At 42.6% G+C, this 16,257-nt stretch overlaps 1 protein-coding gene across 1 annotated transcript; it reads right to left on the reverse strand.

The window, feature by feature from the left end:
* Positions 1-259: 259 nt before the first annotated feature.
* On the reverse strand, positions 260-15,308 carry ZNF821 (zinc finger protein 821). The gene is made up of 7 exons (XM_082861983.1): positions 15,207-15,308; positions 13,803-13,917; positions 6,702-6,827; positions 4,049-4,194; positions 3,254-3,358; positions 1,929-2,095; positions 260-1,167 (listed from the first exon to the last, which is right to left on the reverse strand). Exons 2-7 carry the CDS (start codon positions 13,840-13,842, stop codon positions 513-515), a joined length of 1,239 nt encoding a protein of 412 aa, XP_082718109.1. The 5' UTR covers positions 13,843-13,917; positions 15,207-15,308; the 3' UTR covers positions 260-512.
* Positions 15,309-16,257: the final 949 nt, after the last annotated feature.

The raw sequence follows: 16,257 nt of genomic DNA on the forward strand, positions 1-16,257 counted from the left end.
TTGTGGGCATGCACCCTCACAAAGTCAGCATCGGTTCTTCCTTAATGTCATTAACTTGTGAAGGGCCAGATAAGGGATCTCTGCTGGGAGAGCCTTTGTTGAGGAGCACCCTCCCTCGGAAAAAGACAATGGCTAGACGTCCCTGCCTGAAAACTTCCATCCACGTCTCTCCTAGATTTGCTAGAATGAAATCGAGAGAAAAGCAGGAAAGGGCCAGTAAAGATAAAATTAATTTATTAGCCCTCACAACTCCGTGGGGTGGGTATGGGCCACACTAGGGCCCCAGAGTCCTATGCTCATGCCCTGCAGCAGTGGGCTGGGGAGTCAAGGTGTCTGGAGTGCCTGCTCCCTCATCCAGAGCTGCCTTGAGCTGGGTGCCTCCTGACCCCATCATCCTGCTCCCATATGCAAGGGGTACACAGGTCCACCTGCAACAAACTCGGGCCTGCCTCCAGCAGCAAGGACAGGACCCTGGGGACGGCTGAGTGGGAAGGCAGGCAGGAGGGTGTGGTTCAGTGCAGAGAGCTGCTGTTCTGCTCTTCAAAGGCCATCTTGCCCAGGAGCTGGCTGTCCAACTCCACCCCACTCACAGGTAGCTGGAAGAAGTTCATTTCGGCTGCTAAGGCTGCCATGGCAGAAGGGTCCTGGCCAAACTGAGCTCGCAACATCATGTCCATTTTCTCCAGCCTCCTCTTGAGCCGCTTGGCCTCCCGCTCCCGGATGAGCCGGGCCTGCCGCTTCTCCGGGGTTTCATTGGCCCGCTTCAGCCTCATGGCCTCCCGATCTCGCTGCAGCCGGCGTGCCCGCTGCTCGTCTGTCTCCTGCATGCGCTGCAGGCGCTTGGCTTCTCGGTCCCTCATGCGCCTTACCTCCCGCTCCTCGGGGGTCTCATTGTCCCGCCGGCTCTTCTTGGCTGTGCGCTCTCGTTCCAGCCGCTGCAGCCGGACTTCCAAAGGCTCGTTCTGTCGACGCAGGGCCCACTTGCGTACACTGGGGGTCTGGGCTTCTAGCAGTTTCCGGTAGGCAGCACAGTTGTTGCACACAAGCAGAATTCCAGCAGGGTACACTGGAGGACTAAAGGCAATGTCCTTCCCCTCAGCACTGGAGGGGCCCTCACTGTGGGCTGGTGGTAGGGATTCCATATTAAGGACTTCAGGAAGTTTCTCACTGGAAAGCAAAAAGTTTAGATGGTTAATGCCACGGTCTAACAAGGCTCAGGTATCCAGCCCTGACTTACTCTGTCCTACCAGGCCAGTTGCTCCAAGTTCACCACTAGGGGTCAGTATGAGTGCTTGGGAGACCTCCTCTACCTTTCCACCCTTGCCCTTCTTTGGGCTAGGTTGTCTACCAAGTCTTAAAGCCCACCTGGAGTTAGGGGCTGAGCCAACCACCACAGCAAGCCACCAGAAATCAGATGAGCCCTTACAATGTGCAGTTCCATTCAAGCTGGACTGATGGTATTTGTAGGAACTGTGCAGGGCAGTCCTCCTTGAGGCGGAGGCTGCCTTCAGGGGAGGTCCAGTCCACTGGCTCCACCTCCCCCCAGCCGACCCTGCGTTGTACACTAGCAAATGGGACTCAGACACAATTTACACAGTTCCAGTCTTCCTGGGACACAGTGGAGACTCTGTCCTCACATTAGGGTCCTCTCAGCACCCTGTAACTTCTTTCTCATGAATGGTCTTGGTCTTCCCCACATCTCTTTCTAGTTGAAGATATTCTGATCGAGGAAAGAAATAAGAATTCATTTCCCTTTGAGGATGTCTAATGGAATGGACATATTTACTAGCCTCATTACTTGTATTTACAAAGAGTCAAGAGTCAGTTCCCTTTGCATTGCCCATCTCTAACCTTCACTTCGACTTGGGAAAGCAGAACCCACACCCAGTAATTTGTTCCCAGCACAGAGGGTCAGTTGCCCGGCTAACCTGTTAAACGTGGCATGGCTAGTAAAACGGGCTCCACACACAGCACAGTTAGACCGCTGGTCCTCCGAGTGGATTAAGAGGTGGCGACCCAATGACCCGGGGGAGCTAAGGGCCCGGCCACAGACAGGACACATGTAGCTCTTGGCGCTCACCACTGCTGCAGTGTGCTGTAAAAGAGAGCCTTAATCTGTCAACTCACACCAGCTCCTGGACAATCTGTACCCACTTAGGAACTACTTTCTGGGAAACGTCCCCTTTCCTTAGTGTTAGAACAAGGACTTGCAACTATTCTCCCTATCTAGCACCTGGAAAAGTAAGAGTCTCTTGTGTTAAAGGGCCTTCAGAAGGGCAAGGCCATCCAGACCATCACTCAGATTTCATTAGTTTGAGTTCTGACTACGTACTGGGACATGTGGCTGGCTTGGGGGACAACGGGACTCCACAGCCTGAGAAGAATTCTTGCTCAGGATAATTTCTCACGGCCTGCTTGCCACATGCTGTGTAGGTACAAGTGCATTTTTTTGTGTGTGTGTGCGGTACACGGGCCTCTCACTGTTGTGGCCTCTCCCATTGCGGAGCACAGGCTCCGGACACGCAGGCTCAGCGTCCATGGCTCATGGGTCCAGCCGCTCCGCGGCATGTGGGATCTTCCTGGACTGGGGCACGAACCCGCGTCCCCTGCATCGGCAGGCGGACTCTCAACCACTGCGCCACCAGGGAAGCCCACAAGTGCATTTTAAAGGAGCACTGAAGGTCAAGTCTAGAAGCTGGATGGAAAGACTGATATCCAAAAGGTATTTAAATGCACTGCCTTTTCTTCAGTCTTTTAAAATCAGTCTCCTGAAGAAATGCTTCTCCTCATGAACCAATTATTTTTATGGTAAAACTCAGGCTGCCATGTGTGCTCATGCCTGTTCAATACAGAGCATAAGGCACATGTTCTGCGACTGGATCAGGAAAAAAAAGGAAACAAAAGTTTGTCTAGTTCTGATCCCCTGGTTTACACTATCTTTCTCCAATACTTCAGAAACACCTATGTTAACTCATTTTTTCTTCTTTAAAACAAAGCCCACTTTCTATTCCACTGTTTTAAATATGTCTTAAGTAACTTAGAAAAAAAATGATACTTAATTTTCACAGTGTGTCTGCCTGGGAACCCAGAACATATTCACTCAACATATCCCACTTATTCTCTACAATTTTCTGAGGATTGGAGTGGAGTCTTGGTGGAAGCAACAACCCAAGGTTCTTTCCGGGGTTGGAGGCAAAGGCTACACAAGTTGTTGGCGCCCGTGTTCTGGAGCATGCGGCTCCGCACGCCATACCTGGTACACATGCGCAATTAGCTGCCCCCGACTCCCACAGTCCAGCTGGCAGAGGGGACACTGGCAGAGTCCAAGTAAGGGGTCGGAATTCAAATTCTCCGTGACCTGCAATTTAACAAGTAGGCAATTCATGAACACAGTTTACCAGTCTCTTCCCTGCCCCTACTTCTTTTAAAAGGGTATCCTGTTAAAAGGAACACAACCTCTTATCATATGTTATTATTAGGTTCCCATTGTGGGTCAAAGGAAAAAGTGATAGGGGAAAGGGAATTAAATTTGCTCCCATCTTCATTTTCTCCAAGGCTTCCTGCCATGAAGACATAGTATTACTCCAGAGAGAGCTTATCTATTTTTTTTTCCCCTAAGGTAAACTCTGTAGAGAAGATCAGCTTTCCCTACTGCCATGCCTCTTACAGGAATCCTTAGGAAACAGTTTAGTGAAAAGATGGCACCTCAGTTAATACTTTGACTGAAATTTGCAAGCATATTCAAGAGTACACCTGAGGAAGTCAACTAATAGTTTTGCAAAGACGGATGTTCTGCTGGGAAGAAGTGGGGAGCTTTAGGAAGAAGAGCTGTGTGGGAGTGAAGTGATATGTGGGTGGAAAAGGAAAGCTGGGTGTGAAGAGAACTGTGTGTCTGAGGTTTGGGTAACTCATGTTGGGAAGGAAGACAGGCTTCATATGAAGCCCAGGGGACCCTCAGAGGCAAGAGTGTTACATGTGGAAGAGAGGCATCTTGGGCAGAGTAGAAGGGTAAGGAGGTTCCCGGACTCAGGAGCCATTTGTCACTTGCCTCATGCTCTACCACACTGTTCCCACCAACAGGCTGTTCTGCATTTTCTAACTCTTTTTCCACTTTGACCACCCCTCCGTCTTCCTCTGATGTATGGGAAGAGACTTCATCTTGTGTGGTCTCCTCTTCATCACCCTCACTGTCACCTGGAACACACAAACTGGTCACTTCTTCTGATTTTTGCATGAATACATCTTACGTTGCTTTCCACCCTAAAGTTTGCAGCTAAAATGGAAAACATTCTCAGATCTTCCATAATATAGTTTGTATCAGCGCTTATTTGGGTACAAATCACGTTAAGTGGAAGCCAGCTATAATTGTTTATATTGCCATATACACACTAAAGAGAAAATCAGAGGCAAAACTGTATTGGAAAATGGTTATTAGGTCCTGTATATTATCATAAAAATGATAACTTCTTACACAGGGTTCCCAAATATCTCACACTTTCAAATCACACCTCCTATGCACCTCACACCATGCTCATTCCAACACACCACTTCTGACTTACCAATGCTTATCACTGATTTTATTACTTACTTTTCTCCATAACCTCCCTGCACAATTTCTCCATGGTGTCACATACACTATTCTATTCTGAGACCCACTAATCTGTTCTCTCCCAACAAACCCCAAGGCATGATTACAGAAACACCAACAAGTTTTTCTTTCCTCTTATCAATAAAGGAGGCAGTAGGAAATTAGGTAAAAATGTCACTTTATAGGGAAAAAGCTCAGTACAGTGGAAAAGTTAGCACAGCAACCAACCTCGGGCATTCTGTCGTGGTATTTGACTCACAGCGTTCTTACCCTGCTAGTAACTCAGCATTCTACGTTAAATAAGTCCATTGTTTCTGTTGGTTCTTTGGATTATCTGATGGATTATTGAATGCATCAAGTGGAGGGAACAGGACATTCTTTACTTTAGGATGAAATATAATTTCTCGTGGCTAAAGAAAGAATTGATTTGTTTTAGTTCAGGGTGCAAGATGTGGCCATGCAGAGGTCTGCCTGTGGCTAGGGGATCTGCAAGGTTTGTGTGTGCTGATTTCTTTCCTCTATTACTTATAACATTGGAAAAGAAATGATTTTTAAAAAACACAATAACATAGGGAGTTCTTTCTGAAAGGAAAAAAAAGTGCTAGTACTTTGAAGATCACAAGAGGAAGCCAAACCTAGGGAAGCTGTCAGACTCCAGTCCCATCCTAACACCACCTAGATCCTGGACTCCTGGGCCTGACTGTCAGCAAGAGAAATACAGGATAGAGTTTCACCAGGCTCTCAGCATCAGCAGTGAGACTCAGCTTTCCTAGCTAACAGTGTGCTTCTTATCTTCTCTCTACTATCCCTTACATAATTTCTAAATCTACCAAGAACTGGGCAAAACTGGTTACATTCCCTTTCTTCAAAAGAAAATCTAACCAAATCATCTGCTAGTAGATACATGTGTCTCTGTTAGATATTTCACTTGGTTGGTGGACTGGATTTGGGCCCTGGAAAGATCTACAGTATGCCTTATTCCTTGGTCCAAAGCTTTAGTGTGAATCTATCTCAGTAATAAGGGTTGGCACAGATTAAATCATACTATATTTTCTCACCAGCTTATTTGGAATACTTGTAGTCTAAGACAACACTGTATCAAACACTTTTTGTAATTCATCAAAAATCCAAATATATCTCTCTACTAGAAAGGTTAAAAAAAGAATAAGTATGCCATGCAGAGGGATGATGCAACTTTTCCAGAATGGAAACCTATCAGACTTCTATAGATATTGCCATTCCTACCTATTACTCAAACTGGTGGCTCCCACAGATTTTCTAGAAATATTTGGTTCACTTTTCTGTACCTGAGCAATTACTTGCTAAATTATTATTTTTATTGCTAGAGTATTAATTTAAATAGAAAATGTAGTTCCTGGAAGGTACAGAACTCTCTGCCTCTTCTTTCTTTTACAACCCCAAACATGGAGAAAAATCAGAAATGTCAATATGAATTGACACTAATAATAACCAATATCAGATGGATCAGATGTGGAAATCATCCTAGGAAATAACACATCTCAAAGTGTATTTGTTCAAGCAAGTCACAGAACAGACAATCCATGAGGCTCAACCAGTTACCAGCCACTGTCTTTTCAATCTCTTAAGCAAAGGGATCTACTCAGGACTTGGTGTGGGAAGACCTCGACATTAGCATTTTACATGCTGCATAATCTCACTGGTAAGCAAGTCCTCTTATAAAACATTAAAACTGGGTCCTCAAGCAAAACTTTCGTTAATACCACTCTTACATTTTATTAATTATGAATAAACAGATCCTAAGAGACAGGGATTTTTTTCTTTTCATTTGACCTAGCCCAGGGGCTGCTTGAGCACTCATTATTCCTATGCCCCTGTCTATCACAGTCATCACAAATCTATCTGTGTATGGCACTATGCCAAGTACTGCAGTCCTTGAGTTAAAAAAAACCTGTTCTCTCTCTGGACAAACATATGCCCATACACCTTAGAACACCTTTGGGAACACTGAGGATCCACAAATCTCCTTCTTCATGTCTTCCTCCCAACCCCCATGCATAATCCCCAGAGCACACACACTCTGATAATTCTTCTCCCATTGCCCTGAGTCATTACCAGAAGGTGCAGAACTCACTGCTACTGGAGTCCTGATCTCTTAGTTGTTGGATAGCTTGTCGCTGACTGCCAAGGTCTCCAGGAAAATCAGTTTTCATCATCGCCTGGCGGGCTTGCTCTTCTAGCCCAGCAAATACTTGATCCCCTGGTGGTCACAAGGAAAAATAGTCAGGCCACCAGCTGGGCAGTACATCCCCAGGCAAGCTGGTTGGAAAGTCAGACCATTCAAAGGTAGGAGACAGGCAGGTACCCTGTGGTGGGGTCATTCATCTCCAAGTCAGCTTGTTGCCTCCAGTGGTTTCCGGGGACAGCTACTCTTCTTGGGCAACAAGCCAGATGCTCTCGAAAGCATCATTTGCTTCTCTTAAATCCTCCTAATATTGACTCCTTTTAAAGGTGATCAATTGCTACTTTACCAATTTAACATCAAAATCTCAATTCTATTTATAACCTTCCATCAGGACTGGGGAGACAGAGGCAAGTGGCAAAGTGATGGAATGAAGATGGGGCAAAAAATCTGGGCACAATCTCTGAATCTCAATGTATTAGCAATATGGTCCTGATTCTGTCTGCCTCTGACTATAAACAAGTGCTTCAAATAATCCAACTGAAACAGTATCTATGACCCCATCTTTCATCCATTCTCCTTATAAGACGTACTCTAGAAGTTCTTCCTTTACTCTCTCACATCTATTAGAATTAGCCACGAGCAAATAAAAAATAATGGATTAAAAGGAAAACAGATAATATGTGAACTCATTTCTGCTGAGGAACAAACTTCCTGAAACATGCCAACCAATTTGCAACAGGTAATATTTCATCTAGTCTCCTTGGTTTAGTGTGGTCTTTTTTTTTTTCTTCTTTGTATGCAGTATCCAAAAGCCCCGGACCCATCCTTGATTATGCATTTACTGTGAGGAACTCTGCCTGGGATCTGTGTGGTTATTGAAGAGTTAACATTTAAGTGCTCTTTTATTTCCAAGAGGCCAGGCATAAGGAGAAAAGAGAATTGGGTTTCTTGAGGTTTCCATTATCTCAGTCAGAGTGGAAACTACAGTCCCCATTCTCCAGCCACCAAGAGAGAATAATAAAAAGCCCTAGTGAAATGTCTGACAATAGACCAGGCGCTTTCTTAATGAAGAGAGAGAGGAAATTAAACAGGCTCAGGTTCCGAGGCTGACACAATGATGTAGGAGGAATGAACTGGTCAGTTGACCTGTACAACTAGTCCTTGGGCAGTGAAAGAACTGATGTGAAGTAGGCTTCATGTGATTCATTTAGGTATTTGTTCAGCAAATATTCATTGAACATCTACTATATGCTAAGTGCCAAATGCTAATAATAGTGATTATTTGGCACTTCCTAGTTCCAGGCTCTACGTTAAGTGCATTATAGTGGCTACCTCACCTTAATTCTCTGCAAAACTCTATGTGGTAGGTAATACTATCCATATTTTACTTAGAAGAAAACTAAGGTCTATGGTGGAACAAAGTATTCAGACCCCAGTCTGTCCAACCCTTAATTACCATATTTTTCAGTTGCTTTCTAGCAGAGTTGTAAACAGAATTTTAAGCGGTTCATTAGAGCAATTTTACTGAAAACAAACGCTTGTCTCTGTGTGACAAGAATAGCTCTGATCCTAGTGTGTTACCTTCCTACCATCAGAAACTGATATATACAACTCAAATACCAAAATAATGTTCTCAAGGCCAAGACTGACGGAAGGAACCATCATTTTTATGGTTCTGATTCCATGTGATGAGTTACCATGCCTGGGTTAGAGTAATATTATGGCTATTCTGACTGACACTGTGAGTGGGAATAGAGGTGCTAAGAGTCCAAGTGTACTTCTAGCCACCCAGCCCTCAAGTAAACGAAAAATAACCTGCTTTAAGTCCACTTTCATAATATTCAGGATGACATACTGGATATAAATTACCGCTAGGGAGAGCAAAATATGAATTCTGTGTTATAGCGCCTCCTCTTCCCTCTTTGCAGGAGTAAAATATTTAATTTCTCCACGTTGGTTCCTCTGTAACCACAAGACCATGGCTAACTGGAATAGTTATTGAATTCTTCTGGGTAAATGCATGTTTTTGGACCTGGTGGCTGTGGGCAGATATGACACTAATGAACAAGTTATGTACCAGCATATAATCATCAAGGGCAGACCAGTCTCATCAATGACATCTCTAAAGAAACCTATCCAGAAACCAGCTAGGTTTATAACATACTAAGAATCTACACTTCCCCCCCTTTCTTTTTTTTTTTTAATTTATTTATTTTATTTTTGGCTGTGTTGGGTCTTCATTGCTGTGCGCGGGCTTTCTCTAGTTGTGGCGAGGGGGGCTACTCTTCGTTGCGGTGCGCGTGCTTCTTATTGTGGTGGCTTCTCTTGTTGCAGAGCATGGGCTCTAGGCGCACGGGCTTCAGTAGTTGTGGCTCGCGGGTTCTACAGCACAGGCTCAGTAGTTGTGACACTCGGGTTTCAGTAGTTGTGGTGCATGGGCTTAGTTTGCTCCGCGGCAGGTGGGATCTTCCCAGACCAGGGATCAAACCCGTGTCCCCTGCACTGGCAGGTGGATTCTTAGCCACTGTGCCACCAGGGAAGTCCCCCCCCCTTTCTTAATGGGGAATCACCACTGTATTAGAAGGACATCTATAAAGATATGTAATTTTCAAGATCAGCTAGTAATTCAGTCTAGTCTCCATCAAACTTGAGCTAAAAATTTATTCCTATTGAAGCTGTCTAAATATTTCAGCCTTCACAGAACAGAGAAGAGTCTGTTCAATACAGCTGCCCTATCTAGGACTTTTGGGAGCATTCTCACCTAGGATAGTTGGGCTATTCCTTTTTTGGCAGTTTGGAAAGAAAAGCTATGCTCTTCTATTTTATCCCATTCCTGACTTGGGGAAAAGGCTAAGGTAAACTTTACTCCTTAGGGCTATTCTTATTTAAATACCAACATAAAGCAAAATATATAAAAACCATAAAGAGGGATTCTGGCCGACCTCACAGAAAAAGATATGTGAATGATCTCCCAGTAGTCACTATTCACCTAATCCCTAAATCTGACTGTCCAGAATTATCCTTTCATAAGAAGGTAGTGATAATTGCTAAAAGTATGTCATATTAACTCAAGTATAATGTGATCCATAGAGATACTAGTGATTAAGAAGTGTTATACAGTTGCCTGCTTTTACAATGTAGCAGTATTATTTCCTTCTATCTTGAGACTGTTGGAGTAGGTTAAAAAAAAATCCTCTGTCTTCTAGATATTAATGTAGGGCAACCATCTTCTTTAACATGGGTATTTACTTGTCTATTAATAGTTGAGAAAAAGTCATCTAAGTTCAACAGTAAAAAGCAAGGTACTACCTCTCCTTTTTGTGGTATGAAATCAAGATACCGTTGGTCTGATTTGGCTAAGGTTTTTTAGACCAGATAAGAACAAAGCCATGCAAACAAGCCTGTAGAACAGATGAGAAGCCTGAGATGAAAGTTACTGGAAGACAAAGATTTTACAATTCTCTTTCTTGAGTCTTTGGTGCAGTTAAATAAATGCAATGTCTGGCTGACTTAAATTAAGTAAAGCAGCTGAGACATATTCTAAGAGAGCAGATGCCTAATTCAGAATAAAATGAGCTAGTACTGGGAGTGAGGCACTTAGGATTCCTTTTCTAGCTGACAGTCTCCGTAATCCGAGGTGCTATCACATATTGGGAACAGAACCATTTACCTCACAAGGATGCTAACAATGAATGAAGACAAAACAAACTGCACTTTTTAGAAGAGAAGGGACTTTAAAGGCTTCTTTTTCCTACTTCTCTGTAAAAGCTGAAAACTTTAATTGAAGTTGAAAGTTTTTAGTCTCATATATAATCGGAAAACAAAAGTCTCTTAAGAAACGGAAGTTTTCCTTTACTTAGTGGTTTGCTTGGTACAAAAGCACCAAATGAAAGTGTGCAAAGGATTGTATTTTCAACCTCTCTAGAAACAGTTACAGAAATCTGTATTCAGAAGGGAGTGAGATGAGGAAGGAGGGAGGGAAGAGGTCTACAGAGATTTCAACCCATATGCAGTTCCTCTGTGACTAACAATTCTGGACTTTTATTCCAAAAGCTCTGCATCAAGTCTATTAAGGAACTGGGCAAAACACAAGAGTCTGCCTGGACGTTTCTGGGTAAAGGAGAGATCATGACAGTAATTTAGATACAGAGACAATCCTGAGGAAAGCCAAGTATATGCCAGAGCAGCCTGCCCATTGACTTCTAAAGTGGATCTGACAGATGCTGCCAGGCTACAGCAATGGGATTCTTAATATATTCTTTTAGGAGGGCTTCTTAATATATTCTTTTAGGAGCTGCCTGCTACACGATCCTCTTGTTCCCAGAAGGCAGAGCTAATGGAGCTCAGCCATTACTCTGCTCAAATGCCATTGGCTTTGACATTTAAGCAAAGCTTCTGCAGACCTTCCTGCCTCCCAGACCTTGAGTTCATTCTGTTTACTTTAAATAGATGAGCAGCATTAAATTCAATACATTTGATTGGTTCTATTTCACTGCAAGGGGTTAGGAGACGCACATGGTCAGAAGACTGAAATTACCTATTTCTACTTGGCATTATCGTGGGCAATGAGAAGATGACCTTTCAAAAAATGTAGGACCAGCTTCAGTCCCCAAATAGTAAATAAGTAGAAGGTCCTCAGAGACCAGCAAATCTCAGTGTCTTTCTTCTTTCTTAGTCCATCATGTGAGATGCCTTCACAATTCCCTGCCCAAATGCATCACTGAAAATAGCCCCTCCCTGCGGGTCTGCTTTTTAGTTGCACCGAACATTTCTGTTCACGGCCCTCTTAATGGTCACCACTGCAAAGTCCCACCCGCTCCACCACAATACTACAAGCATCACTAGCTCAACTCTAGAAACTGCATTTCTGCAGCTGCGGATATGACATTCCCTCCTTCTCTGTGGTCTGTTTGTCCATCTGTTTTCCAACTCCAGTACCAGCTCATCTTGGCTGTGACTGATTACGGTGGGAGGAGATGCAGCTATCGACTTATGCTATGTGGGGGCAGGCACTGGCCACACAAGCATTTACTGGCTTCCCTGTACCTACCTGATCATACTATCATCCCCACCAGCTACTTTCCTCAGTCTCTTTGGACAGGTGGCTTTTAGAGGTAAATGCCCAACTCCAGTGATTGCCTTATTTGTGAACCCATCACTCTACTAAGAGTTCCTTTCCTGCCCTGCCTTCTTGGGGTCACATCTGTGTCTCTTCTCAATATCCACCTTCAACCAGAGAGGAGAAGACAATCCTTCTGAACCTCTGTGTTGTATTACCTATGGTAGAGATACTTCATTTTATCTCTCTTGAAAATCGTCACATTCAGGCCCACTAAATTTCACTGTTTTAGCAGCAGTTTCTAAATCCTTCCTGAACCACTCACCTTTATATTAGGCAGCCTTCCATATCCACCTACTCCAGAATACACTCCTAGAAGTATCCAACTTGCGCTGTCTTATAAAACTTTTCTAGGACTTGAAGAATTAATTGTATATGAAAGTTTGCTACCCTAATCTCATTTAATCTATAAAATGCTGAAGTCCTCTTAATTCCTCTGAACCTACTGTTTTCTTTCCTACTTTTGAAATTACCCAATAAAATAAAATAAGGTACATACTGTCTGGCATATGGTATGTTTTTAATAAATTTTAGTCCTCTTATATTAACTCCATGACTGATCTATCCTCTCAAATGTAGGTTTTTTTCCTTAAAAAAAACAAAAAACTTTCATATGTTATACCACTGAATTCCCTTCAAATGTTGCTGTAGTCAGTCCTCCATAAGAACACGGAGCTATTTGTCTCTTTTTTACATTTGAATGAGGATGCTTATCTCCCCAGATCATAGGAAACTGGTTAATTGTCTCAAATCTACATAGATATATTAGTGTTAATTTAATAAGGCACTTTTGAAAACCCACTATGAGCAGTGCTAGAAGTAGAGAGGGATAGCAGGAATTATATATGGGACATAGTGTCTGCCCTCCAGAAATTTACAATCCAATTACTAAAATAAAACATATATATGAACCTGCTGAGAAATAATGCAAGGCAATAGTGCATAGCTGGTTCTTGTTACCAGTCTCTTCTTCATGTGATCCATCCCACACACTATTTTGTAGTCCCAAAACACTGTATTCTGAATGTCACTCCATTCTCCCTGCTTAAAAACCTTCAGTAGCTCCTTACAGTCAGGGTGAAGCGTGAACTTGGCCTGGCCTTCGGGCCTCTACAATGCAGAGTTAAATGTCTCCAACGTCATGTTCTATGGCTTCTGGACAAAATGCAACTTCTGCTTCATACAAAGTCTCCTTGTCCCCTGAGCATACCACGTGCATTCCCTCTTTGTTTCTTTGCTTTCCCCTAACTGATTTTACCTCTCCTTTCCTCTTTTTTTAAAGAATCCACTTTCTACCTTCCAAGGTCCAGTTCAAGTTCATAGTCTAAGGCCTCTTCCATCAAGCATTCCCTGGCTATCTCAGTCCATGGAGCTCTCTCCCTCCTCTTTTTTTTTTTTTTGGCCTCAGGGCATGTGGGATTTTAGTTCCCCAACTATGGATCAAACCCATGGCTCGAATCCGTGGCCCCTGCAGTGGAAGTACAGTCTTACCCACTGGACTGCAAGGGAAGTCCCTCTCCCTCCTCTTAATTTCTGTAGTACACATAGTCTGCAGCATCCCTATTTGGCACTTAGCATATATTATCTTGCTATATGCCCATCTATCTATCTATATATCTGTGGCTACGTTATAGTCTTATATATCTTTATATTGTTTTATGGCCTTGGCATCTAGCATAAGGCTTTGCACAGAGTAGGAATCCTATAAATGTTTGTTAATGTGAATACTAAGGATGAATCAAGAGCACCTATTCCTAAGACAGGTTTCTAAGACCTCCTCCAGCATAGAAACACTTTAAATCCATCATGTTTGACACCTTTAACCCTTTTTTCTTCACAAATTAGTGTGAGTCAATCACCTAAATTCAGATTACACTTCCTTTCCAACCCTCAGGGTTCTCAGGTTCCAGAATAAAAAGCCCAGTACTCACAGTGAACTTTATTTGGATTTGTCTGTTTCCGACGGGACATGTTTCCCTGATCCAAGAGCTCTGGCTTTTCCCAGTTTCACAACTGGATGTTACTACCTCCTTGCAAGGTGCTGACCTACAAAAAAAAGGATAATGTTAGCACATGTCATTTTGCTCATAAATTATACACAATTAAAAGATGAGAGACTTTTTAAAATAGTTTTTGAGTATATATAAAACTCACCAGTTATAAATCATTGAACTTCTTAAAGAAAGAAAGAAATGAATAAATCTCTAGCACACTTTAAGGTCCCAAGAAGTTTCAGAGAGAATTCCAAAGGATTTAGAGAATTCCACTCTAAATCCAACTCTGGAATCCATAATATTGTTAAGTGTTCATGATCAAGCTCAGAGGGTAGAAAAGGAAGCAAAAAAACTCAGGCAACCAGCGTTAGAAGCACCATAGGCTCAAAGGGATAACCCTCATGAATTGTAAAAGGAAGCAAAGGAAGCTAAACAGGGTGGCAGCTCATATGTCACATGCCCTGCAATCTGCACCAATGAGAACCTCCAGATGTTTTTTTCAAGAAGTTATCTCTCCTAGAGGTGACGAAGGCACCACATCCCTGTGAGACAAGAAATATCTCAAAACTTCTGGGCATCTGTAAATGAAACATGGGAAATAGAGCCTCTACCTAGGGATGCAGGCACAGTGCTAGGCACTGTGGATGACAGGGCACTAAAGCAAATCAGACTTCCTGTTGAAGATGGGCTTTGACCAGAAGAGCCAGGTGCCATACACATTGTTGGGTACTAATTCAATACCTCAATGTGGAACATCAACCTGACCCTGCTCACATGCTCCCGAGTGGTGGTCAAAGTTAATAACTTTAGTGCCTCTTCTCAATCCAGCCTCTTGTAGCAAAGAGTGGGAAGAACAAAGAGAAAAGGTCCCCAAATGAGAAGTGCTGCAGAGACATGCACCTGCTTCCCTGAAATAGGAGAGAACAGATACTTAAGCCTAGAGGTTCCTGGTTACTTATAAGAAAGGCTTTCCCAGCATTAAGTGTTGTTAGAGAGTCCGAAATGGATTAGTAGTGGAAGCTGTGAATTTTCTTTGAAAGACAGAGTGAATAAACAGACATAGATTAAAAGGAGATATTCTCTTTCCTACCAAAGATGAGAACGTGGATCTGGTCACCCTCTAACTTTTCTTTCAGTTCCTGCCTTCTCAAATTGTACTCACACTAATAAGCAAATACAAAATTGTAGTTTATTGACTTAAGAGGCATTATGAGAGGCTACTTACTACCATCTACACTTTGCACTCCAGTTAGTGAAGACTCACCTCCTGTTATGCCAACTAACTCCTCTATGTAGCTAGAAAGGACCTCAGACCTGTAATCAGATCCTGCCTCCCCTTACCAAAAGAAGAAAGAAACCGCAAATGGCAAAGACAGGCCTCCACAGGAAGTGGCAAAGGAAGCAGCTTTCAGGCAGTCTTCTATCATATCTGCATATCAAACACAGTTCTTTTTCAGACCTTTAATTAAAAAAAAAACAACAAACTCCAAATGTATACAGTAAAAATCAATTTTAAGGTAGTATGTTGAGTGCTAATGCTAATGACACGTGTTCTCTAAGTTTTGTTTGTGTAGATCATTTCTTTCTAATCAAGTAGTTATTTTACAAATTGAAGCAGTGAATGAATATTACACTTTGGATCTTTTCCTATAAGTCTGTGGAATCACAAAGTGGAAAGTTGAATGAAATGCAGGTTGCCTATCATTTTTTTTTCTAAAATTTGCAGAGCTATAGCTCTCTATTGTATAAGGAAGAAAATGAAACCTTAACTAATCTTTAAATTTTCTTCCTATTAAGATCAGAAATTGAAACTGTGAGATAAAGGTAATAAAGATCCTTCTGAATGAAGGCCAAATAATATGACACAGGCTCTGTTCAGATCATCTTGGTGAGGCAACAGCTCAATACTAAAGCTACAAGTCAGAAACAGAAATCAACATCTGGCATATTTAAAGCACCAGTGTCCACTGCATCTCACAATCCTCCTAGTGGCCAAACGGGGAACCAACCAGATGGTACCCAATGGGACTTCACACCTGAGGGATTAAGGGGAAAACATAAGGAAATACTCTTCCTCCCTCAAAAAAAGAAAGCCTGTGGGGTCGTGGACTCTTGAAAATAAGTAAGTTAATTAATTATGTAATTAATTAACAATAAAAAACTAGCACTAGCAGATAACATTCTTGACTGCACAACAAGATCTCAGAGGTTAAACAATTGTTTTATAGCAGTAAAAGCTAATAAAATCCATAGACACATTGCCGTAAAGTTCACTAACTCAGTTTTACTTTCAACACTGCCTCAGTTCCCAAGCCTGAATCTGAAACCGATACAAAAATGTAAATGGATAGCCCGAACATCACCATCTGGAAGAAAAACAGGATGGGAAGAA

This window comes from Leucopleurus acutus (genome assembly GCF_964270905.1).
Source record: "Leucopleurus acutus genome assembly, chromosome: 20".
NCBI classification, from domain to species: Eukaryota; Metazoa; Chordata; class Mammalia; order Artiodactyla; family Delphinidae; genus Leucopleurus; species Leucopleurus acutus.